Raw genomic sequence first — 24,980 nt, 5'->3', positions numbered from 1 at the left:
GCTATCTTTATAACAGGGTTCCAACCTTATGCGTAGCTCGTCCCGTCAAGCTACTACTGTATTTATAACAGGCTCGTCTCTGTGTAGTTTTACCTCTTTCAACTGCGTAGTTGAAGGGGATATAATAGATATTTCTTGCTGACACGAATTCCTATTTCGAGTACCCCCGTCGCTACTGCCAGTAGCTGTTTGCTGACATGCTTGATTCCGTAATGTCGCTATCATCATCATGAGAGAATTTGTTGGGTGCTGAGAATTGTACTGTGATCACGTTCCGCGTTACGCAGTATAGCAAGGTCGTCATGAGTTCCTGAGGGAGTGGTATGTCCCCTTTACAACGCTTCAGAATACCACTTAAGGTGGTGTAGAGCCAGCGCTTAGGATCATCAAGTTCTGCAAATTACTGATGGATTTTGTGGTTAATTTGGCGGGGGAGTTCGTTGAGGAGTGGTATGTGTAGTGTAATTAAGTAAATGCCTAGGGGAAGTACCTCCGATGAACCCCTGGATGGGCCTGATGTCACCGCTGCCTTTTCGAAGGCTATTGCTCATACGCTCGGTAGAGGATTTTGATCTGACTACTATTGTAGTGTCGAGGACGGTCCCGTCCTTAGCTGCATCGGATTCGGTCGATTCGCTTGGCTCGTTGGAGGATGAGATGAAGGCTGCTGAATTGCGGAGGCTTTCGTAAGAGGACTGCGTGAGTCAGGACCATTCCGTTCTGGTGACGGCAGGATCTCTTTGAATTCACTCTCTCGCTTGCGCACGTACTAGGGTCATGTTAACTTCAGTGCGCAAGCGTAATAGGTAATACTACGGTCACCGTAGTAGCGCTCCATACGGAATGGACACACTATCGCATCAACATCGGCATTCTCGCGATAGTATGGTCATAGGACCGCAGCCCACGTTAGTATGGTCATAGGACCGTGGCCCACACGACCGTTACCTCATCAGGAGCAAGTGTCCAGCGGACTTGGAGCACGACATCGCTGAATTTCTCGCACGCTCCGCGACGGAAAGTTCGAGTTTGGCAAGGAGGTTCCGACGAAATTGCCAAGCGCTCGAGAAGGCTCATTCGAAATGGGGAGATCGATTCGGCAAAGTGCAGGACGATAGAAAAAGGGTCGCGGAGAGGTGAATATCTCAGCCGTTTATCAGACTTGAAATCTGAAAGGGCTTTGCCAGGTATAATACGGAGAAAGATGAGAACGAGAAGGGTCTACCCTGGCTCAAGATACCAGACCTGCCCAAACGTGTTACCCGAGATGTTGATGGTGTGGTAGGGCCCTCAACACGGCTCATTGGGTAAGGGCAGTGTTCAGACTAGGAAGTATGCTAAGGCCCCGCATTTGAGCAAGCTGCTGAAGACGCAGTATGTGGCTGAGGCTATGAAGGAGTTCATTCAACCGGCCCGCCGAGCTCGAGAGTTGAGGAGAGCCTCGGCGGAGCGGTGCCTGGAGGAAATGGACGGAGACGGCGGCTGGTCGAAGACACCGCCGGCTACCACTCGCGATGCTTGCCCGTTCCGATGGGATGAGGCTACCGAGAAGAGGTTTATCAGGTCAAACTTGCCATAGTTAACCTGAAAGATAACCTATGAACTCAACACCAATTCGCACTTCGTCGCATTCAGTGATGCGGCTCGAGAGTGGTCAAATTGGTAGAGTAGCAGTGTTGGAATACATGTTCGCTTCCCTCAGCTAAGCTCAGGAGTTTCCTCCTCACAATTTTACATACAAATTAGGGTAGAAGTGTACTCTAGCCAATGAGAATTTCCTCAATTTTCCGCAGAATTTCCACAGATGTCACCTACACATGTAGTTGACCATGTGCATATTTTCTCACACGACGTCAGGGAGTAGTAGTGAATGGATATTCTGCTTGGCCCTCCCTAGGTGAGGGCTCTTGGTTTAGATGCCAGAAAGCAATGAGACATAACATAGGCAATAAGACAACGAACTGGGGTAGGCTCACCATGCTGAGGATGTTGCACGATACCAACTCTGAGATTAGACAAGGACGCCAGCTTACATACAGGCCTGGAGGCTATGGTAGGCTCGTGAGGGGCACGGATAGGAGCCGATGGAACTCAGGGGATGCCTCCTCCGAATTGATTCTGAGCAGCTCTATGACGTCGTTGGTGAGGGACCACATTCAAAAGGATGTACTCGACATGCCGGCAGAAGCTCGAGAAACGTAAATCTCAACGGGGCATCTCTACAATTGGGCGAATATTTAGTTTGAATGCTTTCCAAAAAGGCGTTGGTGAATTGATAGGCTATTATGATCTAGATCGAACTAGGGGTGCTCCGCTGTGTTCGGATGGCGATCGGAAGGACGTCTGCTGGGATGCCTAAATGGTCAGAGTGGAGGAGCAAGTATCGTCTACGTTGACTTATGAAGCAGCTCGGGATCTTCAAGCCTGGTCAGACAATCGCTCTAAGTACTTAGCGAAGAAGGCCAAACGGCTGGAGCGCAGTTAAGCCGTCCATGCAAAATCGGCGCTTCCTGGTTTGCAATAGAGAACTCCTTACGAGAGCACCAAGCAGAGGCTAAGCGTGCCAGGACGAGAGTCGCTGCCAACACCAGGAGAAGCGCTCGACGAGTTCGAGTGTGGCTCAACGTATGTCTGCCAGGGCGGTTCTCAGCTGAGCTTCTCATAGAGTCCTCGACGGACGCATCCTAGTGATGGTTCGGCCGGCTACAGGAAGGATGTGGAGCGATGGGCGGCACGCGGCACTGAGACAGATGACCGACGACGCCAGTACTTGGCCCGTGGACGATTTACAGGAGGTGCGTGGCCGCCCTGTTGGTCCTGTGTTGCTGTGGTTATGGCAGGCCCCTATAATGACTTTGCCAAGCTATACACCCAGAAAGACCGTGAGCAAGCAGCTCTGTTGCTGCAACGGAGTTGGAGGGCTCGAAAGTTCAGTCAGCGGATTGAAGGGGCCATACAGAAACGTTTAGAGTTGGAGAGACGAACGCACGAATTACAGGCAAGAGGGACCCAACTGGAAACGATCACAGTCCACGCGTGGTGCGGTGACGGCATTTTGGTGCTGTTCAGGCAAAGGAAGAGCAGAAGAAGGTCGCTAAAGGGGAGTATGGGTCGTCCAAGATGGTAAGAGGCATATTCCATGGTGGACACAGTGAGGGGCATCGGGATAATCTCCGGGCTAAATTGGTGAGCACTCCGGGGGACTAGCCGCGGTGTTTCACGGGTTTTCATGCTCGTTTCAGAGGCTGCACGGAAACGGCTTCGGCTATAACTTTTCAAGGGAAAGCTTTGGAACAAAACCACGGATATATTTCAGCTATATCATCTAGTTGGGGAAATAGAAATTCTAGTTTCAGTCTCAATTTCACGCTAGGACTCGGGCCATGGCGGCGATCGGTTCGAGCCTCTCTTGGCTCTTCAGCTCACTTCGGTGGTCTTTCCCTCCATAGTTCTCGTGCAGGTTGCCATTCGTGATGCCCTACGTTTTACACTCATAGCCACTCCTTGCTATCAGGTCCATTGGATACGTTATGCTGGCCGATGGGCTCCTCGCGTGATGCATAGTAGGGAGGTAGAACTGATGGAGATGCTCGCGGAAGGTATAGGGGACCAGAAGGACTACGGGTAAACCAGTCTAGGTCGAGGAGCGTATAGTATATACTCATAGGTACGCCTTGGAGGTTGCTTGCCGGGAAGGCCATCGTGACGGCATCATCTTCTTCCTGAGCACGCCTGGTATGGCCGACTTACTGCGACCGTTCATGGTCAAGTGCACAGTGTGCGCGGCTGAGGCATCCAATGACAACTGCTTCGGTCTCATGCTGGACCAGCTCACTTCGTCGGAGCTTTCCGAGTTGGCTGAGTCCCATCCTAATCTGTACCGCTCTACTGAGCGTCGACGAAGTTCAGTACCGATAGCGAGGCGGAGGAGGCGGAGCTCCTTGGCGATCACCCAAGGTGGAGGCCGAGGGTCGGAGCACAGCAAGCTGCTGAGATTAGCGCGACGGAAAGCTGGGAACGTCGTTCGAGCCTGGCGACTTTATTTCGACCCGCGGAGTTCCAATGGGAAACTCGATTTTGATACTTTTGTGGTGGCCTGCAAAGAGGCGAACGTCATTGGAGACTATGCTAGGGCGTTTCTCGAGGCCCAGGGGATAGAGCCTCCTCGAGAACAGACGTACCTCCATCCGAACGGCTGCGTTACTTTTTATGACTTATTTGACCACAACCTAGAGGGAACGGCGTTGCGTCCCAGCGAGATCCTGATGGCATTCCGTAGTGCCTTGAACAACGCTGTAAGGAATTTGGGCCGAGTGAAGGGATCGAACCCGGCTGAAAGGTGGACAGCACTGTTTGAGACAACGAGCCATGGCAGGAGGATACCGAGGGACCACTTCACGCAGGTGATCTCCTAGTGAACGAGATGGCGTCTTGAATACTCCTAGGTTTGCGAGAAACGACGGCTGATGCCGCCCGAGACAGATCTGAACACGCTCTTTGACTGGCTCGATGTCGATCGCGATGATCACTTGCTTGAGTCAGACTTCGAGTAAATCCTCGTTGTTGGTCATTTACTGATTGCTGGTCCGGCAGGTGGCTTCATCACAACTTCAAATTGGTGCATCAGTGACCCTCTAAGTAGCGGGTGGAGCATGACACGCTTGCCTGTTAGTTTGCCAACCCTTCTGATCGCGGGCTGAAGCATTTGGTTGTTGTTTGAGTATACTCGCTGGTGTTTTGCACGCGTGCGCAGTGCGCGTGCGTGCAAAGGAGTATAGCACTACATTCATGTGGGGCGGCACAGGCCCAGCCTAGAGTAGGTCACTTGAGGTATGCAGTAGACGTAGTCCTCACATGGTTCCACGGCTGGTCGGAGATGGAGGTGTCGAAGTGACCGATCGAACAGAATGCTATGGGAGGTTAGAAGACTCATTAGAGCCAGGAGTATGCCAGCTCGGTCGAGATTCTCTTCACTTGAGTTCTTCGCTGGTCACGACCACTGGGCTGCCGTAGATGTGTTATTGGATATTCATCGGTTCCACGTCGGAGTTTGGGGGTCGCCCATCATCAGTGCGCCGGCATGAGCTGAGCTCTCCATCCTGTGGTGGATGCCTCCTCAGCTCATTGGGGGTTGGCCGAAAACCCCTGGCCATGTTATTCTATCCGACGGCTGAGCGTGGCACATTCGTGAGGAACAGTAACCATAGCTGTATGTGATTCACATGCAGGGCGGCGTGTCTATTCGCGGGAGTCAAGCCGATCGATCTGAAGCGGACCTCAGTAGAGGCGGTAGTGGCTGCCGGCATGTATAGGAGGACGCTGGAATACTGAAGATGGTGATGGAATGCGACATGGCGGCTCGACACGAGCTCGAGGACTCTGGGTGTATGCGCTGGATCCGAGTACAGTCTGCCCGGTCACTAGCCAGGACTGAAGTACTTTCCTACAACAACGCGGGTTACTGGTGCTGCTTTTCCTGCATGGAAGTTCACAAGGAGCATTCGATAGTCTCTACAATAGGGGGTGGAACAGGACTTACCATCGGTCGTGTTGTGGAGTGGAGAACCATTTTGTAATAGCGCGCGTAACGGAAGAACTAAGGGTAGAACTCCGCCTATGTGAACTTCAGAGAGAACTCTGCCTATGCGGAGGGACTAAGGTAGGGCGTAGTAGTAGTAGTAGTAGTAGTAGTAGTAGTAGTAGTAGTAGTAAGGTGTGTGGTAGTGAAGTAGTTCACTTCTAATACTCCTTGTTTGAATGGCCCGGTTGGGGATGCGGTGATGCCATGAATGCTCATTGTCATGTTCACTTCAATCTCATGCTATACAGGTGTCTCTTGTGTTTCATCAATCGTTCGGATCGTTACGGTATTGGGTTTGCCAGGGTTCCACCTTGCGGGTAATTTTCCACACTCGGACAAAGCCAGCTCCAGCGTTGGTAGTGATGAAAGTCGCTTGCAGTGGAGTAATGGGAGCCCTGGAGGGGTAGTAGTACGGGCATGGGTCGTACAGTGTATAAGGGCATCCTCTTCGTCTACGCTATTTCACTTAAACGAGCTGCTTCGTAGGCGTCGTCAGGTTGAGGTGATAGCTCGAGTAGGACGATTGAACAATGGCTGTGTGCATGCCGTATTATCGAGGGGGAAGCAGATAATCGATGTATAATACAGTATTGCATGATGGGCGTCATCGCATATGTATGTCCAACTGGACGCTGTTTGCCACTAAGGTTAGGGAGTGGGACGGGCGAAGAAGAGATCCCTCCGGCTCGGTCATCAGTTTTGTTGGCGAGAATCTTCAAAGCTGTGGGCTAACTCACTTTTCTATGTACTACGTGAGAAGAGGTTCGGATGAGCAGTTCCTGCGGCCACTAGGTCGGTTTACACCAGCACGGACTGTCTCTACTGTTCACGACAGGAATACGACGGACGTTCTTCTGAGTCAACACGGCTCCAGCTTGCTCGTATGCCTCTGATGCCGATCGGCCGGCTTATAGTACGTGAGGACAGCTATATATTGATATTGGTATTCTCGAATGGATATCCAATCTACACGGTGGTTCGTCCCGAAGTCCGCTTGGTGTGGTATCGACTGCAGGACGATCTCATGCAGGGCTTCAGGCACATGTTCGTGCTGAATATTCTGCGACATGCGATGAAAGGGCATCGTCTCAGCTTTAAAATTTTTCTCTTTCTTCGGTAGTGCCTTTCACAGTCTGATTTGAATAATGTCCTCGAACGCGCCCACTCCCCCACCGCCTCTGGCTGCCCCTCCGTCCCACGTAGCGGTCATAGACTTCGGGTGAGAGCACTTCACATGCAGGAGCTGACAATTTTGTGGCGCGGTTACGCTTTTGTTGTCATTTTCAGCTGTACAACAATACGGGCGGGGTATGCAGGAGACGACCGGCCACGGCTTGTGGAATCTACGACGGTTCGGAGGAGGTAACACGCTCAAGTTTTCGATACCGGATGCCTGTGTCTCCAGGCCAGCCCTTGATGGCGATGGTGATGCTGCGATGACCTCAAGCGAACTTAGCCGACCCTCCGACTTCGAATGGCCTGTGAACTATGCCGCCTTGTCGTCCTTGGAACATGCCAACGACCGAGAGTAACGACGTCTATACTAACTACTTTCGTTTTTATTGTGCGAACGCGTGGAAATTTGATTTCTTGGCTAATATGGCGAATATCGTGATTATGCAGTCATCAGGTATGTGACTGGAAGTATTCTATCGTATGATAACACTTCGCAAACTGTGGGTATGGGCGACGAAGACAACTTGAAGCGGGTGAGGTAGCTTAGTCACTAACCTTGCGTTTATTTTTACTTTAGATCCTCGAGTCAGTCCTGTTTTCTGCGGGCGGCCCTGGGCTGGAGTTCTGCCGGGACGGCGGCAATGCTCTGCAATCAGTATTGTTGAGCTCTCATGAATTCCTCAGTGAAAAGGCTAGGGAGAGATTGCTGGAGATGATGATGGAAGACGTGGGTGCCAGGGCAGCAGCGTATGGTCCCATACCCCCGATTTTGATGCGCGATATTATCACAAAATCGGAATTATTCACCCAGGCGAACGAAATACGTTCCGAGTAACTACTGCGGACGAATGTCAATCGGATGTAGACCATCACTGGTGATGATTACCTGTTACAGGTCCTGTATGAGAAGGCATCCCAGGCCGGTGTTCTCGTGGCTAAACGAGCTCCTCTCGCTCTCTTCGCCAACGGCAAAACCTCAGGAATCTACGTCGGCATGGGTGAGTCCGTAGATCACCATCAGTAGAATCAGCTGTTCTTTTAGGCGGGGAGTTTGTGTCGGCGTCAGTGGTGAGCTCGGGGTATACGGTACCTTGTACAGTACGGCACTGTCATAAAGGCGGAAGAGCGATGGATGAATACATAGCAGCTCAGGTGAGCCTTACTTCGCTTCTCACGGTCGCTCACAGTGTGGGAAAATTCACACATAGTCGGTGACAATATGAGGACTCCGAATTGATCTCTGTGCATTTTTATCTGGATTCATATTTAAGCTTCTATAATCAGTGAGGAACCTTGTGAGCTCAGCTGAGGAAACCGAACGTATATTCCAACACTGGTTGCCCATAGTATGGACTTTTTATTCGACGTGGTAGTTCACCAGCAGAGGTCTATGTTACGATAGTCCTGATGTTGCACATTGTCAACTGAGCGGTTGCAGATTCTGGGCGAGGGAGCTCAAAGACCGTCAGAAGATCAGCGGATGGCTGGTCGCCTCTTTGACCTTGGCCGGAACATGGGCTTATCGACGCTACCTGATCGCCCAGCCAGCAAGGGGGAGTTGACCGGGAAGGAGTTGGCGGTTTGCAGTATGGCTGAGATGACCAAGATTCAGAGCTGTGTCGCTAGAGAGGAACGCGGTAGGTTCCTCCCTCCGGCTTTCTATGTTCATTTTCTGCCCGTCTATAGGGGCTATCAGTAAGTTTTATTTTGTCTATCTCATTGTATTGGAGCTTTTCCCGTGATATGAAAAATACTGGTGAGAAACATATTTCACATTTTACTTGGCGAAAAATGTATTTTTCAATGTGTTTTTCACGTGGAATATAACGCCACTTCACGTAAAACGGGTGAAACTCATTGAAATGAATACAAATGTGTACTCTATTCACAGGCCCACTTCAGTCGAGTCTACCGGATGGAACTGTCGTACCAGGAGCGTGGAAAACTGATGCTATCGAGCAGATCATTGGAGGTGAGCCGTTCGTGCCTATCATCATCTACGCCATTGATCAGAGTTGTCCTCGATGGTGGAACAGTCTTTGAAGGCTTTCTCAAACTCCTCGGAGCCCGCCTCGGCTGTCAATGCAGTGTCCCAGTCCGTCATATTATCAGGACAAGCTTCACAGGTGCCGCGGGAGGCCACCAAAACTACCGCGAGACGTGTCTTTTCAGACGGCTGGGCTGGTGGAACGCCTGCAGAGGGACTGTGCGATGAGCTTGCGTGACGGCAAGGTGATGCCGTTTTTTGCCTCCATCGTATCGTTGCTCAGTCGTTGCTTCTCTAAGGTTCGAGTAATGGGAGGCTCTGGATTCCCTACGGCAGCCTCTGGTGGGGAGCGAGGATACTGCCCGTGGTTGGGTGGTTCCATAGTGGGAAGCATGGGAAGTAGGTTGGGGGCCATCGTGGTAGCCCGGCATACTCTGTGTAGGTTTCGCTTCGCTCGTGATAACGCCTAAGGAGTACGCCGAACATGGTGCTCGAATTGTCCATCGTAAGTGTTTCTAACGTTTGTGCTGGAATATAGATTTACGGGCGAGTTGTTGTGTTGTCAATGTCGTACCCAGTGTGGGAATATTGTGCACATGGTCAACAACATGTGTTGGTGGAAATATGGAAATTGTATTTTAAATTGGAATTTGTACACTTCTACCCAAAATCGTGTATGGGTTTTCATGGTTTGATGAGGAAGCTTACGAGCTCAGTTGAGGAAACCGAACATATATTCCCTTACTGGTCGTATCAGTGAGAACGATCGTGTCACAGCCCGTCCATTGTGTCACCGTCTCTCAATGGTCAAGGCGACAGCTGATAGTGATGCTGCTGCCCTCAGCTTGCAAGCTCATCAGACCATCTCGAAAAACTTCGCCAAGTGCCCGGCAACTCTAGCTATCATCGAGCTCCCGTACAGAGTTGGCAAGTCGCAAGTAACGTTCGTTGTCTTGCAAGATGACGGGCGGGTGGAAACCCGCGAGGAGCGCAGCCCTTTGGGGTCGTGGTGGCCGAGCTCAGCCAAGTGTTTGTTACTGCAACAGGAGGAAGGCCCTCTGGAATTTGCCCACCAATGCAAGTCGGTGTGGTTGACTCCCTGTCGTAGCACTGCTGCTATCCTCAAGCCTGGCGATGATTCCTCTCCTGCGGCCTCCGACTTTGCTCTCTTGAAGGCGGTCACTGTTCAGAAGAAGGGGCCCTCTTTGGCCATGCTGCGATCGCCTAGTCGCCGAACTCGCACTGCAATCATTGAGCTGCCGGCGAGTCCTCTGGACACGAAGCATTCAAGCCTCCTCAAGGCCATGGGCCTCCGGGTCGTGGATCACCAAGACTGTGGCCGCGTCCTCATTGCATCGAGAACATTCAAGGACGGGGAGTGTATTGTCTTTTCGAAAGTAACGAAGTACACTATCGAGAGTCATGCTGACATCGACCAGCTTCGGCGGCGTGACCATCCCGAGCACTGCTTCCTCACGATAATCCACGAGAGCCGTGGCGGTATTTCTCTCTATTACAACAGGGAGACCTTCGACATAGCAGACCCTATCGGTGGTGGCGACCTCTGGTACTTGGTGAATCATTCGACTAGTCCGAATGCCCAGCTTAGACCCCACGATGGCGGCCTGCGCGTCAACGCCGTGAGGGACATTTCTCCTGGCGAGCCGATCACCTGGCGGTACCCCAACGGTTTCTTCAGCGAAGAGGATGTGATGATATCACTTCCCCGAGCGGTCAACGTGATTGATGATCCTAAAGCATTCGGTGGATGATGCCTTGCACTGTTGAAATTCAATGTAGACTATTTTCCTCATGTTGTGTCGAGTTACTGAGTTATTGAACAGAATGTATTATTACTGTACAACATAACGAACAATGAACCGATGAAACAAAAGTAATCGGTAATGGTACGAGACGACTCCATTTGTACATACATGATGGAGGGTTACATAAATGGACTATATATTTTACTAGTGTGCATCACAATCGACCCAAACAGAGAATCCTCCTTTGACGGTTCTTCTCGACAGCCATAACTCTGCAGATCTTCCAGACAAGTGGATGCCCGACTCGTAGTCCTCTAGTCGCACAGTACAACCATTTTTGGCAGCACAATGGGGATGAAAACTTCTGTTGCATTTGGAGCATTTCATAGTTATACCAAGAACACTGTGGCAATAGTGACAAGACTGGAGAAAATTACGGGGCCGTATGACGGACCCCTGCCGGAGGTCATGAAAGTTGAAGACCGGCGCAAGGCCCATCCAGTGGGCGCATCGGAGATGGACTTTGGCCGAGCAACCCGGAGGGACACCAGGACCTCCTGGTATGTCCACGAGATCACCATCACTGTGCAAACACATCACGCAGGGCTGAGTCGATGGGCCCCCACTCGGGCTGGTCGTAGGTGGTGCCGTGGCCGGAGTCGTCAGAACGGAAGGCCGGTCCGCGACCGATTCGGGGGTCTTTGAGTCGTTTACTGCCACACCAGGGTCCATCCAGGCAAGCCAGAGATCTTCCGCGTCAACGCCACGGTAGAGGTCATAGCCTTCGTTGACTATTGAAGCTGCTGCACTATTGGCGATAGCAGCTGCGAAGCCACCCTCCGTCTGTTCCGCATATGGCGAGTTAGCGATAGTTTTAGTGAGCTTGTCGATCATACCAAAGGCATCGACATCTGCCATGTGCTGGCGACAGTATATGAGCCAGTTATGGTTCGTGGGGTCGGGAATAGTAAGGGCGTTGCGTGTAGCACAGCTGACGTGGAAGTGTTGGGAGCATCCCGTCGAGCCGCATCTCACAGTTTCCCCCACAGCCTTGTCGCAGATGCCACAGACAGGGGCAGTCGACTCGGACCGAGAGAAGCGCATAGCTGCTCGCTCAACATCCGGAATCGATCGGCATTTCCATGCGAACATACCGCACCTCACGTGAATCCATCGGATGCTCCCTCGGAGCATCACCGACGTCATCAGACCTCCACCAAGGCATCGCCGATCACCACCGCAGAGAAAACAACTCAGATCATCAGACTCGCTGGCGTCACCATTTTCCAGCGCAGAACACAAACGGCAGAGCCAGGAGTCCTCGTCGAGGATTCTGCTGATCTCGTAACAGTACTGATGACCAGCCACCCCACACCCAGAGCAGACGACCATCTGATTACCCCGGGCCAGGTCTGGTTCCAGACAGATCGAGCACACTAAGTAGCTCGTGTCTCCCTCTGGATCGTCACTGGTGGTGACTCCAAAAGTCGGCTTGAGGTCCCCATTATGAGGGTATACGTTCATCGGCGGAGGCCTTGCCCTCACGAGAGCCTTCATTTTCTCCACCACCGGAGCATTTATGGACCGCCGAGCGACCGTGAAGGACTCAGTCCGAGCCTTGACTCTGCACGCCAACTCCCTCTTGCGTTCCACTACTTCTCGCAGGCGACTTCTGAGTATTTGAGCCTCCGTAAGAGACTCCGATCTAAGATCCATAGCCACCGTAGAGCAACGCACCGGCCCGGCCCGAGGCATGCCCGGCTGGGGCGACGAGCTTCCCCCATCAGCCGTGACCCACAGCACCTCTGGAGTCAATGGCGGCGGCTCCTCCCTCATATACCGGCCATACTGAGCTTTCATTTGGCTCGCACACGGCAAGGTAATGGCGGCCTCCACTCCCAGAGCCGGCCCTGCATCGACTTCAGCTCCACCTGCTGCCTCCAACTGCATGACCCAACCCTGTATGGGCGGCCTCATGATGCCAGATGGAGCCAGAACCACAGGTCCTCCAGAGGGGACGACAGTGGCGTCAACAGCATTACTCAAGAGCTGCATGGCAGGCATCATAGCAGCCGGGGAGGGCTCCTCGTTACATACCTCTAACCATAGCTTCCGGGCGCTCTCCATCGCGATTTCCTCACGGTCGTCTTCAACATCACTACTCTCGTCGAGTGCTGAGGAGGTGGGAGGTCCCCAACCACAGGGCCTAGGCGACTTCCCCAGGATGTCCCGAACACGCCTTTTCTTATTGTGTATTTTCCTGGGCGACCGCGACCGACCCGCCTCGTCCCTGTCCCGGCGCCTCTTCCGCTTGTGTTTCTTCTTCTTTTTCTGCTTCTGCACTGTAGTGCTGCTACTGCCCAGTCTCGAGCCATCAACACTACCATCGACCATGTCTTTGTCGGTGAAGAGAGGGGTAGTAGCGGGGTGGTCGTCACCAGAAGTAGTAGGGGTAACGGCAGAGAGCCAGTAGCTGGGAGGGGGGTTCTTGATGGTGGAATTCACAAAGGGCGGGAGGTGGTCGTGCTGGTCCTGCAAGTCTGCGGTGGTCGATGAATCCATGACACCAGCTGGACCAGAGACGAAAGTCTAGCAAGAACCTCAGAAGAAGATGCATTTCATGTCCCCAACACCAAACGGGACATGTAAAGAAACTCAATTGAAGACATGAAGGTCCAAGCCACACTAATACTCGAAAAAGCCACCAAATTCGCACTCAAATAGTTCGCTGACAAAAGGCCTGCATGGCGTGATCGACCAACAAGAGCTCTTTTCGAGGGTCGTGGAAGCGATAGAGAGGCGCATCTATGATGGCTGCACTCACAGTCGTAACGTATAGGCTCCAGATCGATCATGTTGGTACTCTCATCGACATTCGGAACCGGCTTACTGTCTTCACACTGCCCTCAACCAACTCGTGGGCTCCCTCACGGACTTCCATGCTCCTCCACTCCACTTCTTCTTATTGCAATGCCCACTACCGCCGCCCTTCGCTGACCACCCGGCCGACTCCACATCATCATTCCCTCCTACCTCTCTCCTCCAGCAGTCCACTGTCCTTTCTTCGACCAACCATACAGCAACGTTCATCACCCCCCTCCCCCCCTACCATCAGAAGCCTTCTTCCACCTAGAAAGCCCAAACGGGAGCAGGCAGCACCTTCATCCTTGGCCCAGCCTCCTCCTTCACGATCCCTATAGGTCGCCATTACCCGTTCTAAGATCGCCGTTGTCGCATAAATTTCATCATAGTCTCCTTGACCTACACCCGAGACAAAAACTGAATACAGCCGCTAGCAACCGTGTCCACCCTTGAGCGATCTAACTTCTCCTTAATGAGCGTTAGCCCTCCCCCTTCTTAGACGTTCCTGTCGGCAGAGATGAAAGAAACAGTAGTTTCCCTCACCGTACGAAGGCTTCGACAAATTCCTCCCTAATTGGGTCCTAACAAATCACCATTGCTACCAACAACGACTTCCTCCTCCTCCTCAACGGCCGGAGATGGATTCGCATCAGAGGCCCACATGCGAATGACCAAATGCAGAGAAACGAGCGCATGAGCCCTGAGCACCTATTTCCCATAGAGATACTGCCAACTACATATAGAGTATCAAAGCTACGAGATTTGAATTGGCTACTATAATAGTAGCCAATTCTTAGCAGTAATAGTAATACTAATATAGAATAATACAATAATAGTAGTACTATTCGAGGGAGGGCGATAAACCCGGAAAAAACTCCACTCCGATGGAGAGACGTAACAGACATGGAGAACATGCTGACAGATGTACATATCAGTGTGGAAAGATATACGCATGCTCAGCTACATATGTCGGTGAGAATATGAAAAATTTGAGGAAATTTCGAGAGACTGTTGTTGATTTCAGAACACTCCTACCCAAATTTGTGTATATATCTCTATTATTAGTGAGGAGACTCTTGAGCTCAGGTGAGGCAAACGAGCATATATTTCAACACTGGTACATATCCTCTGACCTAGAATTAGATGTATCCATGAGAAGGGCGAGTTTTGGTACGTCAACACTGTGTAGCTTGCGTTCTTGCGATATCTTGCATTTCCTCAACGCTATTGCGCACACGCCACCACTATCCGCTGTCTTTTTCTTTGTCCAACTACTTATGCTTGTCAAGCAGTCTGCGGTCCTGTGTAGGAGGCTGGGTCCGCTCTGTAGGACGTTTACTTCGTGGAAGGACTATGAACTCGTCGCCAGTGAGTCTATTTCTGAGATCTCCCGAAATTTATGTTACGTTTTTTCAGAACGCCTCGACCGTGAGTTCCCTGCTGAAGACCCTAGAATGGTGAACGCTTACCGTATTAGAACTCTGGCGCTGGAGCTTGACGACTTCATAGACGATCCGAAGGCGGTGCTGAAAGAAAAAGATGCGGCAGGCATAGTCAACCATTGGAAGCACATGTGAGCTTTGTGGGAGTATACACCCACATACAATCATCGGCATCTACTTGAGCCTGTTACGGTATGAGATCAGTGATATTTAGATACGACGCTCGTCTACATGCTACTGTTTACCCGGAGATGGCTGAGGACAAGGAGTCCTGTCAAGGCGAGTCATCGAGCTGGGAGCATGACCGCATCTCGGTCGAGAAGGACCCATCCAAGAAAGTGGCTGACTTAGCCAACGCTAGTACCATCCGTCGGGCTAGGGAGGTCGACAGGGCCATGCAAAAGGACCGAGCCCACCGTATTAAGAACTAGAAGATACCTTTTTTCAGCACTCCGGACACTTAGCAGGTTCTGTGGAGTATTTAATCTTACAGCGATCATCACTACACTCCCCATAATAGTCATTATTGCTCTCACACGCGGGGACGCCAGCCATCCCTACTCTTTTGCTCCTAGTGATTGAAATATTACTGTTGTGCAATGTGGTGAGGGAGTTCAATAGAGCTGCTCTTTTGAGTTCGACGAGCTCTCCCAAGATGGAGCTCCACATGTTAGATCCAATCCTGGGAGTCCCTTCTGAACCTCAGGAGAGATCTATTGAGGACGCCGAGTAGTTCCAAGAAGAGACGAGGAATCAGTCTTTGTTGTTGTTTTTTTTCTGATGTCGGGTTTCCTATCGAGAGCCAATCTGCCTCTGGTGACCAAATCTGGTCAGCGGGCTACCGTCCCTGACGACCAAACCGTCGTTTGCCTATACTTCTCGGCCCATTGGTGTCCGCCGTGTCGTCAGTTCACTCCTATGCTGAAGCAGTTCTATCAGCTTGCGAGGTCGGTCGGAATGAAAATAGAGGTGGGGCTAGCATGGGCGTATGACTGTGAAAAGGTGGCCTTTGGTCAGGTGGTCTTCGTGAGCTCTGACAGGAGTGAAGCGGAGATGCTCGACTACTTCCGTACGGAACACGGCGACTGGTTGGCCTTGTCGTATTCGGACCGCTCTCAAGCTCAATGGCTGGGCCAGAACTTTGGAGTTCGGGGGATACCATCGTTGAAAGTCCTCAACTATGATGGCGAAGTGGGCACGGTGTGGTATGAGAAAATAGTAAAGACTTTTTCCCTGGTTAGTCCTGTGTGGCTGATGGGCGATCGGAGGTCATGCGAGCCCTACAGGGAGGACCAAGTGGGATGGTCAACTGCTTGCAGTCGTGGAAGGCCCTATCGGGAGTCTCCGCAGCCACTGCACTTGATACTTCTAAGCTCTCTCTCCAAGGCAAGGAGCTTGCTCTCAAACTCCTTAACAACGTGCTCGGTCGTCCCTCCGAGGCGAAGTTCCGTACGATCAAGTTGCACAATAAGACGATTTCCCAGGCTGGGCTGGGCAGTCCCGAAGGGGAGGCGGTGATGACCGCGTGTGGCTGGCAAAAGGTGGTGGGCTCTGACCCCGGCTATACGGTGCCACCAGTTAACGATGCTTGGCTGAGGGCAAGTCGAGGGGCACTGGAGAGAGCTATCGCTAGGGAGAAGGCAACGGTTGTGACTGCGTCGATGGAGCCTAGTGGAGCCGTTCGGGCAAAGATATCCTATGCGACGCACGCGGAAGAAATTGAAATCGAGACTGTGGATCTCTCAACTTTACGGGCGTTAGTATCATCATTGTTTGAAATTGAAGATGAAAATTCTGTGAAGATGTTCAGCGAGCAGCTGAGGGCTGAGGGGGAAGTCTGTCAGGAGGATTTGAAGGGACTAGCACTGGCAGGAGCGGCTGGGAAGGAGGTCGAAATTGTGGTAGGTGTGGGGAAGTGTTGGCGACACTAGGGAGTTTTTTCGAGGAAATTTTGGCGAATTATGGTTGATTTTTGTATACTTCTGCGCTGAAACGTGTGTGGGTTTTAATAAAGTAGTGAGGAAAATTATGAACTCTGCTGAAGAAAGCAAACAAGGGGGGGCGGTAGGTAGCATCTTCCCCCATGTCATCGTAGGTGTTAACCTCGTTGAGTCCCTCGAACCCCTGCCCTGCTAAGTTGGTGGGTAGTGATAGTGAAGCTAATGGTTGGGCCCAGGAGGTCAGGGCTGGCCTCACGGCCCAGGTGGAGTCGAAGGCTGGGGGTGTTGGTGTGAAGGACAGTGTACGGCAGCAGATCGTCAACAATGCAATGCACGTACAGGTGGTGCAGGGGAGCCTCCTTATTGTTGTGGACTTGGTTGTTAGTTGTATGAAATCCCTTCAAACCAGCAGGCTGCCTTGTCGGTGGTCCCAGTCGTTGAGCTTCATAAGAAGGCAGTCAGCCGTTGTCGAGCGTTGGTGGAAGAGGACGGTAGGCTCTAGATGTGGTTTTGGGGTGAAATATGAAACGCAGGGATGAAACTCAGAATCAGGATCTACTAGTGCTCATAGTGAAAACATGCAGGATCAGTGTGTAAGCATTATTAGGCTGATAACGAGGGGTTCCCGGGAGTAGGATGTCGTAGGACTGTTAAGTCTCTGCATAGGCAGTGTTGGATTTTCCCCTGCCAGGACGGTCGCTTTCCTCAGCTGAGCTTGGGAGTTTTCTTACTAATTATCGACGACATAGAGTAGAAGTGTATAGGAAACAATAAAAATTTCCCAAGAATTTTCTTATTTTCATTAACACACTAGTTGACCCTGTGCACATTCTCTTGCACTGTGTATAGGTTCTCCCTACTATGCTGAGTGCCTTCTTGAGGAGCTCGTACAGTGGTTTAAGAAGTCCTTTTTCAAGTGGATGGATAAACCTGAATGTGATGCCTGTGGGTGTAAGAACACAGAGAGTCAGGGGACTACGACGCCGACCCCCGACGAGGCCAAGGGCATGGCCAGCCGAGTGAGCTTATCCACCTCCTGACCATCTCTTGCCCGACTGTGGTGCTCTTAGGTGGAGGTGTATCGATGCACAGTGTGTGGGTCTGTAACGAGGTATCCACGTTATAACCATCCAGTGGCTCTTCTCCACACTCGCAGTGGTCGCTGTGGAGAGTGGGCCAATTGTTTCTGTCTAGTGGCTAGGAGTGTGGGGTTTGAGGTGAGTCTGAGAAGAAGCTCATATATCGGTAGTCGCCCGGGCAGGTCCGACATGTCATTGACGCAACTGATCACGTTTGGTCGGAAGTGTGGGTCGACCGACAGCAGCGTTGGGTGCACGTCGACCCTTGTGAAGCCGTTATAGATGCACCGCTAATGTAGTGTGTTGGAATAATTTTGTGGCGCAGTGACGCGGTAGTGCAGGTATGAGAGTGGTTGGAAAAAGAGCCTTTCGTGGGTTTGGGCGACGTCTAGGGATGGCTGTAGGGATGTGACACCTCGATACACGCGTCACCTCAGCACAAAAGAATTCCAAAGTCGCCGACAGGCTTATGCTGGGGATGTGAAAGGAATGGAGGAGGTAGTAAATTAAAGTTGGGAAATTATGGGGTGTCTTGTAGAACCAAACTGCTGCCAGTGGAGAAAATGCAGCATTTAAGGTCGAAAATTTTTTCAATGTTCGACCTTCTAATAGCCTTGGTTGATCTGAACTCCTAAGCCTTCGAAGAGATCGAGTACAAGATTTTTTTTGAAATTTCACAACTATCTATGAGTAAAATATTCAACGCGACATTCACTGAATGGGTAGGAAGGTGAAATTGTTGGTATGAAAATAAATTTGACGTGGAAACGCTGTTGTTGGTCCGCGTCCTTCACTTTTGTCGACTTATTTGTTGTTCATGGTGGCACTCAGGTACTTGTAGCCGTCAACGACACTCTGGAGAAATGCTATTTCGACCGGGTTCGGAAAGTTTCGCCAGGGTTCATCGAGGCTGTTAGGAAATTTGACCACGACCGTTCCGCACGCGAGAGCACCACGATAGGCTCTGATGAGGACGAGTCGTCTGCCACTGGAGTTGATCCATTTCGAAACTGCAAGACGGCCCTCAGCAGCGGTCGGCAGACAGGGTCGGTAGAGTGGCGGAAACAGCGTGGAGAGTTGGGGGAAAATCTGCTCGAGCATGGTCCGACTCACGCTGACACGGTATTCGTTGATTTGATGCCTAAGGAAGGGGAGGAGATGAGCGAGGTGCAAATCTTGGCCGACGACAACGCTGTGTATGGGTTGGAGGTAGGATGGAAGAGAGCGTCTTGCTGTGGCAGTTGTGTTTGGCGTCAGGTCATGTGGTGCTCTGGTGAGACTTGTCGAAAGGCATGCGCGATGTCCTCGTCGCCGCATGGAAAGCCGACCGCGCACGCCCTGGTGATCGATAAGGGAGAATCTATCACGGAGGTCGTCGGTCGCTGTGGCAGCTGGGTCGATTTTTTGAAGATTCGGACGTCGAGTGGACGGGAGATCAGCGCGGGAGGAAATGGCGGAGCGGAGTTTTCTATTGTTAAGGGAGATGAAGGGAAGCGTGTGATAGGGTTCAGAGTTGGATATGGGGGCCACATGCATAGTATTGGGGCTTACACCGCTGCCTTGGCCGATCCGGGCCGGCGAGATGCTGCTAAGGACGTTATGAAAGAGCTCTTCACACGATATGTGGAGGAAGGTATGATTTGTGGAAGTTGTGGTATGGGGATTGTGGCTCAGGTATGGATCAGAATGCTGCTGCGGCCAAGGCACTGTTGGAAACCAAGCGGAGACTGACTCGAGGGCAATAGTCTTATATAAACCATCTAGTTGAGTGCTCTTTCTCCAAGACCTCTGTTGTTTTTATAAGTCTACTAGTGTCAATGGTTGTGATGGGCACTGTCGTTCTGATGACATTGACCTCGTCACTGTATAGTTCAACATGAAAGTATAAACGACACTTGATCATCGCATGATCACACCGTGTGTATACCCTCTGAGCTAGCCATACAACCATAGCACGCGCTTCCTCGGAAGGCTCCAAACACGGCCTTTGGGCGTGCGCTTACTACCTATTACTACTGAAGATCATCAGATGATTCTGTCGAAATTCGAAGAGCATTGATAATGAACGAGTAGAAAGGCTCAGTCGGAACTCCTCGACGAGCATGCGCAGTACTCGGCAGCTGACTTGATTTACGCGTAGTCGTCTTGGAAGAGTGTCCGTGGGTGCTTCAAGCGAAGCAGTTGGGGTGGTGCTAGTATGGTAATCATATTACGGTTTGGTCGTTCTCCGGCGTTGAGGGAGAATTATGGTATCGGGGCTCGGAACGGCTGTAAGGTGCTTCCGTGAATCATGCGGAATTTTCCGAGTTTTTCAATGACTTTTCCCCCGGTTTTGCCCTCTACGTATGGTCCGTCCACAGCGCCGTATTCGAATTTGGCAAGGCGGTGTTGGGTGGGCTGAAACCGGGATAGGATTGGAGCCCTAATCCTGATGACCACTCTGCATATTCTGGCAGCATCGACGACAGTGTGTGAAAGATACGCCTGTTGCGCACAGCGAAGATTTGTTGGATTTCAGGGTTGATTGGGCGGACGGTTGTATAAGAAAGGCTGAGGGCTTCTCGGCGGTGGAGCTTCACAGCGGTGAGGAGGATGAGTATCGGTCCCGGTGTCGACTTCGGAGCCGGCTCATGGCTCTGCCTGGATTGGCACAGAGTTTGTCATGTTCGAAAACTTATTAGAGCATTTGATAATATGAACTTTGGATTCCCCTCGAGTTGAGGTTGGCCCTACTTGCCATTTGTGTGTTTTTAGTACCTTGGGTGGAAATCTATCATTTTGGTGAAGTGATGGCTATGACGTTGCTGTTGTTATTGGAAGAGATGCTCTACTTCGCCGTGGCCACGAGTGCGGTTTCGACGGACCGAGTTGGGCCCACATAGCGGCGATGGGACTTGAGGAGAATCCTCATTGGCCTCAGCTCCAGAAGCAGGTGGAGTTGGCATTCAGCTCATCTCTCACGCCGTTCGGGATTCCTCTACGGCGAGGGCGAGTAGAGCGATGCTCAAGCCGGGCTATCGACTGAGGCAGTTCAAGCAGGCCGGCTGGGAGGACCGTGATGGTGCCTCGGTGTGGAATATGTGTTTTCGCGTTGGGGGGAAATTATGGTGCAGTTTTTTAGGGAATTTATTGTTGATTTCGAATGCATAGTCGCCGCCCCAATCCTAAGGAGTTCATCAAGACACCACGTCTTCATCGGAGCATCATCAAAGACGTTGATGCTGCTGCTGCTGATGTTATCAAACTAAATCCGAATACGGCTAAGCCGAGAGCAAAGGCAAAGGCCAAGGGCAAGGCGAAGGCCAGAGGCAAGGCGAAGGTTAAAGCCAAAGCTGAAGGCAAGCGAGCAGGGAAAACTGTGGTGACTTTGGAAACGTTAGAGACCGACATCTCCCTCGGCAACATTGGTGGTGACAGTTCGAGTGATGATGAGTCGTCCTTACATGGCAAGAAGCGTGACAGAGGCTCTGACAGTAGCACCCTCGCTGAGACTATGCCCACTCCGAAGCGAGTTATGAGGGTTCCCCGTTTGGTCATCCGAAGTGCACTGCAAGTTTTGGGCCCGGCGGAGTTCCTTGATACACAGAGTATTTGCCGTCTAGCTGCGACTTGTCGGTTATTCCGTGAGATGTTCTATCCTGTATGTGGCTCGATCCGTCTACCAGTTTTGGATCTCTCGGGCACTGTGCGGGAGTCGCTGCTGCGAGTTGTTGGTCGGCTGGATGTGAAGGCGTTGAAAGTATTGCGTGTCGCTGTGGATGCCGATGGTCATCGCCGGGCTCTATCGGCGTTATTGGATAAGCACAAGTTCTTGCCTGAGCTGAGGCATCTCACACTCGAGTGCTACAATTCTCAAGTGAGCGATGCCAAGATTTCCCTCGTCATGGACCGCCTGACTGAGGCCTCGACGTCGAAGCTTTGTAGCCTTACTCTGGTGAACGTGTGTTGCGGTCCGGACTCGAGGGAAGCCGTGGTCGACCTGATAAACTCGGCCACAGGTCTCCGTTCGCTGTGGTTAGCGGAGCGGAGTCCATTGCCGAACCGACTAGCCTTCCCCCCTTCACTGGAGTTCCTCACCGTCACATCAAGGAGCTCCTCTTTAACTATGGATGTAAAACCTCTCATACGTTTTCTGCGGAAGAGTAACCTCCAGAGGATCACCCGATTCGATCTCAGTGGTGTGAAGGTCACTGGGATAGATGCTCTCTCTAAAGAGAGAGTTGAGGGTTTATGGAATCTTCCCAACTACATGCCCAAGTTGATATTCTTCGCCGTTCGTATACCGTTCTGCCCGCTGGGACTTCGTAGTCTCATAGAGCTACGTTTAGCTCATCCGCGGTCTTTGTTTCTGTTCCGACGTGCTCTATCTGAATGGCAGTCTCCTGGATTGGTTATCTCCCATCCCTCCGTGCGTCAAGGCCTTGTAGACTCGCCCTTCGCTAGAGCCTCCTCGACGTCAGATCAGATGCTTTGTTCTGCGAGGAATCTGTATCGCTTTGTTGGTTCGGCTCCTGGGCCCGATGTTTTGTATGAGAGTGAGTTCAACAGTACTTGGCAGGAGTTGTCGGATCCGTTGAAACGACAGTATATTATTTTAAGCAGGCTTTGGACAGCTGCTTGGAAGGATTCAGATTTATCCTCCCATTAGATTCATTAATCATGCCAGTATTCTGCAGCTCATATACCATGCTGCTTGTGTATTTTCGTATACTCTTTGCAATATGATTTTGATGTTGTGTGACATGTAGAATACAGACGCCTCTTGAATGCAGTCATTGATAAACATACGTGATTGATAAGTGCGGCCTGCGAGGATCGAACTCGCGACCTTAGGATTATGAGACCTACGCGCTACCTACTGCGCCAAAGCCGCTTGTGTTGGAAGTTTACTACATGACCAATAACCCGCCATGAGCATTAACAACCCTATCTAATATTAGTTACTTGATGAATTGGTTTGCTCGGAAGAAGTTACGTGTTCTTCATATCCCACACTTTTCAACTCAACAAGTTCACGAAAATAGAATTATCAAGGTGAAATATGAGAAGTGTGCACGCTTATTATTGCTCTACTTATTGAGAGATGTCTGCCAAATCTCTACAAGTCTGCACAGACTTTGACAAGTCATCAACATATACGTCACGTATGATACGTACTCAAGTTTACAACGAAGATCACGAACATCCCACAGACAAAACCTAGGAGAAGTGGAAGCCATCCAACACCAATTTCGTTGCACTCGAGACTAGCGAATTCGCATTGAACGAGTGTCACGGACAATGTTCTCTCAGGCCCGTGGAAGTACGGAGCTGCGCGAAGACACCAGTCTCGTCTGACACATTTTGCAACCTGTTCATTGAAGATAACGGACTCAAAACAAAAATCGGATGAGCTTTTCTGGCACGACATGAACACTGGTAGTGTGGTCACTCGTTTGAACTCTCTCTTGCGGCTATAGACCTCGCAGAGGGGTGTTCATATACTTCCACTCTCAACCAGTCCTTCGACACAGTCACCTTCCGCACAGCAACAGGAGTAACCCTCTCATCATTCCCAGACCGGTCAGTGTGGTGACTCCAAATGAGTTGGGACACCCTAAAGCTCAGCTACATCATGATGGATGCAAAAATGGCTAAGTTGAGTTGATTTACACTCAACCAAACAAACGACTGGTGAATCGATTATATTGACATAAAATCCAAGTGACGATGGTGGCAACAGCATCAGTAGCAGCAGTGACATTAGAATAATACACGAACTAGCGCTATTACACCGTTTAGGCTAATACTCGAAAGAGACTACATATATACATTTCACACGCCACAATATTCACGGTGGCAGTAACGAGCCTTCATTTTCCTCTTATACCCGCAGCGCTCTGCGGCGACACGTTTCTTGAAGGCCGCTCAACGAGCACCCATTCGCCGTCCTCTACCGTCGACTCCTTCGATGTCCGACTCGAGCCTCTGCCGAGATTTGTAGGAGTCTCATTGGGGATTAGTGCGTCGAATAACTCATCGATTTTATCTCCTAACAGGATGACAGCCAGTGTGAGAATATATGCACATGGTCTACTGTTGGGAAAATGAAAAATCCGAGGAAACTTAGGGAAATTATTGTTGGTTTTGCATAATTCTACCCCCAGCGAGCGCGTTTTTTCATAGTGTAGAGGGGAAACCAAACACATGTGCCAACACTGGCGACAAAAGTCGTCACTAAATTCCCACTAAGCTACAATTCGCAATGGAGCTCATCCCGCAAGACGCTGCTGTTACTCACCAACAAAACATCCAGCCTTGAATAGCTGTGATGCCGCGAATCCCAAAGCCGTCTGGAGCCCCGCTTGATCCTGCTGTGAAGGTGACACCAACCTTGGCGAGGAGCTTCTCGTTGCTGAGCTGCTCGCTGGGCTGCTGCTGACTGTGTTAACCGAATCTTTGTCGAGACAGTAGGGAGAGCCTAGCACGCTGCTGGGCTGACCCCGATCTACTGTCGATACCATCAAGGGAACAACAACGAAATGTGGCACACAGCAAAGGAGGGGAAGGAGCTGAAGCAACAATGTAATACGGAAAACCGCGCAGGTTCGATCCCGGCACCCTGCATTTCTGACCATCGCCTATCAGCCAACATGGTCGAACACGACACTTGATCGTGAGGTTAATAGCAAAGGTATCGATTATCAGGAAACTGCTGTTGTCATACCTCCATAACAGTGAGCGTCACTACACCATCCCTAGCATAGTATACTAGAGATGCTCATCCGTAATACTACGATGATCGCGATCACGTCAACACTTCACAACTGTTTCTTGTTCATGGCATATATCTGGTTCCAGCTCCGAGCTGAAACAACAATCTAAAGCGACCAGAAAGAGCCGTTCTCACCAATGCTGTCAGCCTCTGCCCTGTTATGTTTAAAATGCTCGGCGACACCAGTATCGAGCGGATCATCAGGCTGATAACGGTGAGTGATGATAAGCAGAGAACTGTGATACTACCTCAGGGGCGGATAGCAACGCTTGAATGGAGAGTAGGACGGTCCTCATTTGAAGTGCCGGGGACCATTTATCCTTGAGAATATCCAAACAAATACGACCCAACTTGTCGATATTGGGATGATATATCTTCGTTAGGAAACGGACC

At 51.0% G+C, this 24,980-nt stretch overlaps 9 protein-coding genes and 1 non-coding gene across 10 annotated transcripts in view; 7 read left to right on the top strand and 3 right to left on the bottom strand.

The window, feature by feature from the left end:
* Nucleotides 1-473: 473 nt before the first annotated feature.
* Nucleotides 474-1,579, top strand: Pmar_PMAR000442 (hypothetical protein; the record flags this gene model as incomplete). Its single annotated transcript, XM_002776539.1, has 5 exons — nucleotides 474-558; nucleotides 614-686; nucleotides 957-1,136; nucleotides 1,188-1,281; nucleotides 1,325-1,579. 5 exons carry the CDS (start codon nucleotides 474-476, stop codon nucleotides 1,577-1,579), a joined length of 687 nt encoding a protein of 228 aa, XP_002776585.1.
* Nucleotides 1,580-2,714: 1,135 nt separating this feature from the next.
* On the top strand, nucleotides 2,715-4,661 carry Pmar_PMAR000441 (hypothetical protein; the record flags this gene model as incomplete). The annotated part of the gene is made up of 8 exons (XM_002776538.1): nucleotides 2,715-2,795; nucleotides 2,841-2,882; nucleotides 3,070-3,186; nucleotides 3,374-3,430; nucleotides 3,461-3,624; nucleotides 3,668-4,403; nucleotides 4,446-4,549; nucleotides 4,594-4,661. The coding sequence occupies 8 exons, from the start codon at nucleotides 2,715-2,717 to the stop codon at nucleotides 4,628-4,630; spliced, it is 1,338 nt and encodes a 445-aa protein (XP_002776584.1). The 3' UTR covers nucleotides 4,631-4,661.
* Nucleotides 4,662-6,711: 2,050 nt separating this feature from the next.
* Nucleotides 6,712-9,263, top strand: Pmar_PMAR000440 (actin, putative; the record flags this gene model as incomplete). Its single annotated transcript, XM_002776537.1, has 13 exons — nucleotides 6,712-6,800; nucleotides 6,869-6,943; nucleotides 6,987-7,109; nucleotides 7,212-7,290; nucleotides 7,335-7,484; nucleotides 7,653-7,755; nucleotides 7,800-7,909; nucleotides 8,196-8,394; nucleotides 8,649-8,729; nucleotides 8,771-8,883; nucleotides 8,930-8,989; nucleotides 9,044-9,143; nucleotides 9,187-9,263. Exons 1-13 carry the CDS (start codon nucleotides 6,727-6,729, stop codon nucleotides 9,261-9,263), a joined length of 1,344 nt encoding a protein of 447 aa, XP_002776583.1. The 5' UTR covers nucleotides 6,712-6,726.
* A 284-nt stretch (nucleotides 9,264-9,547) lies between these two features.
* On the top strand, nucleotides 9,548-10,516 carry Pmar_PMAR000439 (hypothetical protein; the record flags this gene model as incomplete). Its single annotated transcript, XM_002776536.1, has 1 exon — nucleotides 9,548-10,516. The coding sequence occupies one exon, from the start codon at nucleotides 9,548-9,550 to the stop codon at nucleotides 10,514-10,516; it is 969 nt and encodes a 322-aa protein (XP_002776582.1).
* Nucleotides 10,517-10,724: 208 nt separating this feature from the next.
* Nucleotides 10,725-13,072, bottom strand: Pmar_PMAR000438 (conserved hypothetical protein; the record flags this gene model as incomplete). Its single annotated transcript, XM_002776535.1, has 3 exons — nucleotides 10,725-10,790; nucleotides 10,961-11,067; nucleotides 11,137-13,072. 3 exons carry the CDS (start codon nucleotides 13,070-13,072, stop codon nucleotides 10,725-10,727), a joined length of 2,109 nt encoding a protein of 702 aa, XP_002776581.1.
* A 1,577-nt stretch (nucleotides 13,073-14,649) lies between these two features.
* On the top strand, nucleotides 14,650-15,245 carry Pmar_PMAR000437 (hypothetical protein; the record flags this gene model as incomplete). Its single annotated transcript, XM_002776534.1, has 3 exons — nucleotides 14,650-14,740; nucleotides 14,789-14,945; nucleotides 15,029-15,245. 3 exons carry the CDS (start codon nucleotides 14,650-14,652, stop codon nucleotides 15,243-15,245), a joined length of 465 nt encoding a protein of 154 aa, XP_002776580.1.
* Nucleotides 15,246-15,594: 349 nt separating this feature from the next.
* Nucleotides 15,595-19,613, top strand: Pmar_PMAR000436 (peptide n-glycanase, putative; the record flags this gene model as incomplete). The annotated part of the gene is made up of 12 exons (XM_002776533.1): nucleotides 15,595-15,783; nucleotides 15,832-16,005; nucleotides 16,056-16,715; nucleotides 16,910-17,095; nucleotides 17,140-17,245; nucleotides 17,604-17,773; nucleotides 17,825-17,971; nucleotides 18,016-18,128; nucleotides 18,175-18,331; nucleotides 18,665-19,042; nucleotides 19,091-19,466; nucleotides 19,508-19,613. 12 exons carry the CDS (start codon nucleotides 15,595-15,597, stop codon nucleotides 19,576-19,578), a joined length of 2,727 nt encoding a protein of 908 aa, XP_002776579.1. The 3' UTR covers nucleotides 19,579-19,613.
* Nucleotides 19,614-20,975: 1,362 nt separating this feature from the next.
* Nucleotides 20,976-22,481, top strand: Pmar_PMAR000435 (hypothetical protein; the record flags this gene model as incomplete). The annotated part of the gene is made up of 1 exon (XM_002776532.1): nucleotides 20,976-22,481. The coding sequence occupies one exon, from the start codon at nucleotides 20,976-20,978 to the stop codon at nucleotides 22,479-22,481; it is 1,506 nt and encodes a 501-aa protein (XP_002776578.1).
* A 152-nt stretch (nucleotides 22,482-22,633) lies between these two features.
* Nucleotides 22,634-22,706, bottom strand: Pmar_PMAR000434. Its single transcript has one exon. It is a non-coding gene; the product is annotated as a tRNA-Met (tRNA).
* Nucleotides 22,707-24,633: 1,927 nt separating this feature from the next.
* The window catches only part of Pmar_PMAR000433 (ubiquitin conjugating enzyme, putative), a gene marked incomplete at both ends in the record, with an annotated part of 1,040 nt that continues 693 nt past the window's right edge, over nucleotides 24,634-24,980 (bottom strand). Inside the window, 3 exons of the mRNA XM_002776531.1 lie at nucleotides 24,634-24,680; nucleotides 24,723-24,792; nucleotides 24,836-24,980. Of these exons, the coding sequence (XP_002776577.1) occupies nucleotides 24,634-24,680; nucleotides 24,723-24,792; nucleotides 24,836-24,980 (262 nt within the window). The remainder of the gene's footprint in view (nucleotides 24,681-24,722; nucleotides 24,793-24,835) is intronic.

The sequence above is a fragment of the Perkinsus marinus genome (genome assembly GCF_000006405.1).
Source record: "Perkinsus marinus ATCC 50983 genomic scaffold scf_1104296953336, whole genome shotgun sequence".
NCBI lineage: Eukaryota > Perkinsozoa > Perkinsida > Perkinsidae > Perkinsus > Perkinsus marinus.
Note: the sequence above shows the minus strand (reverse complement) of the source record. Positions and strands in the feature narration are given on the sequence as shown.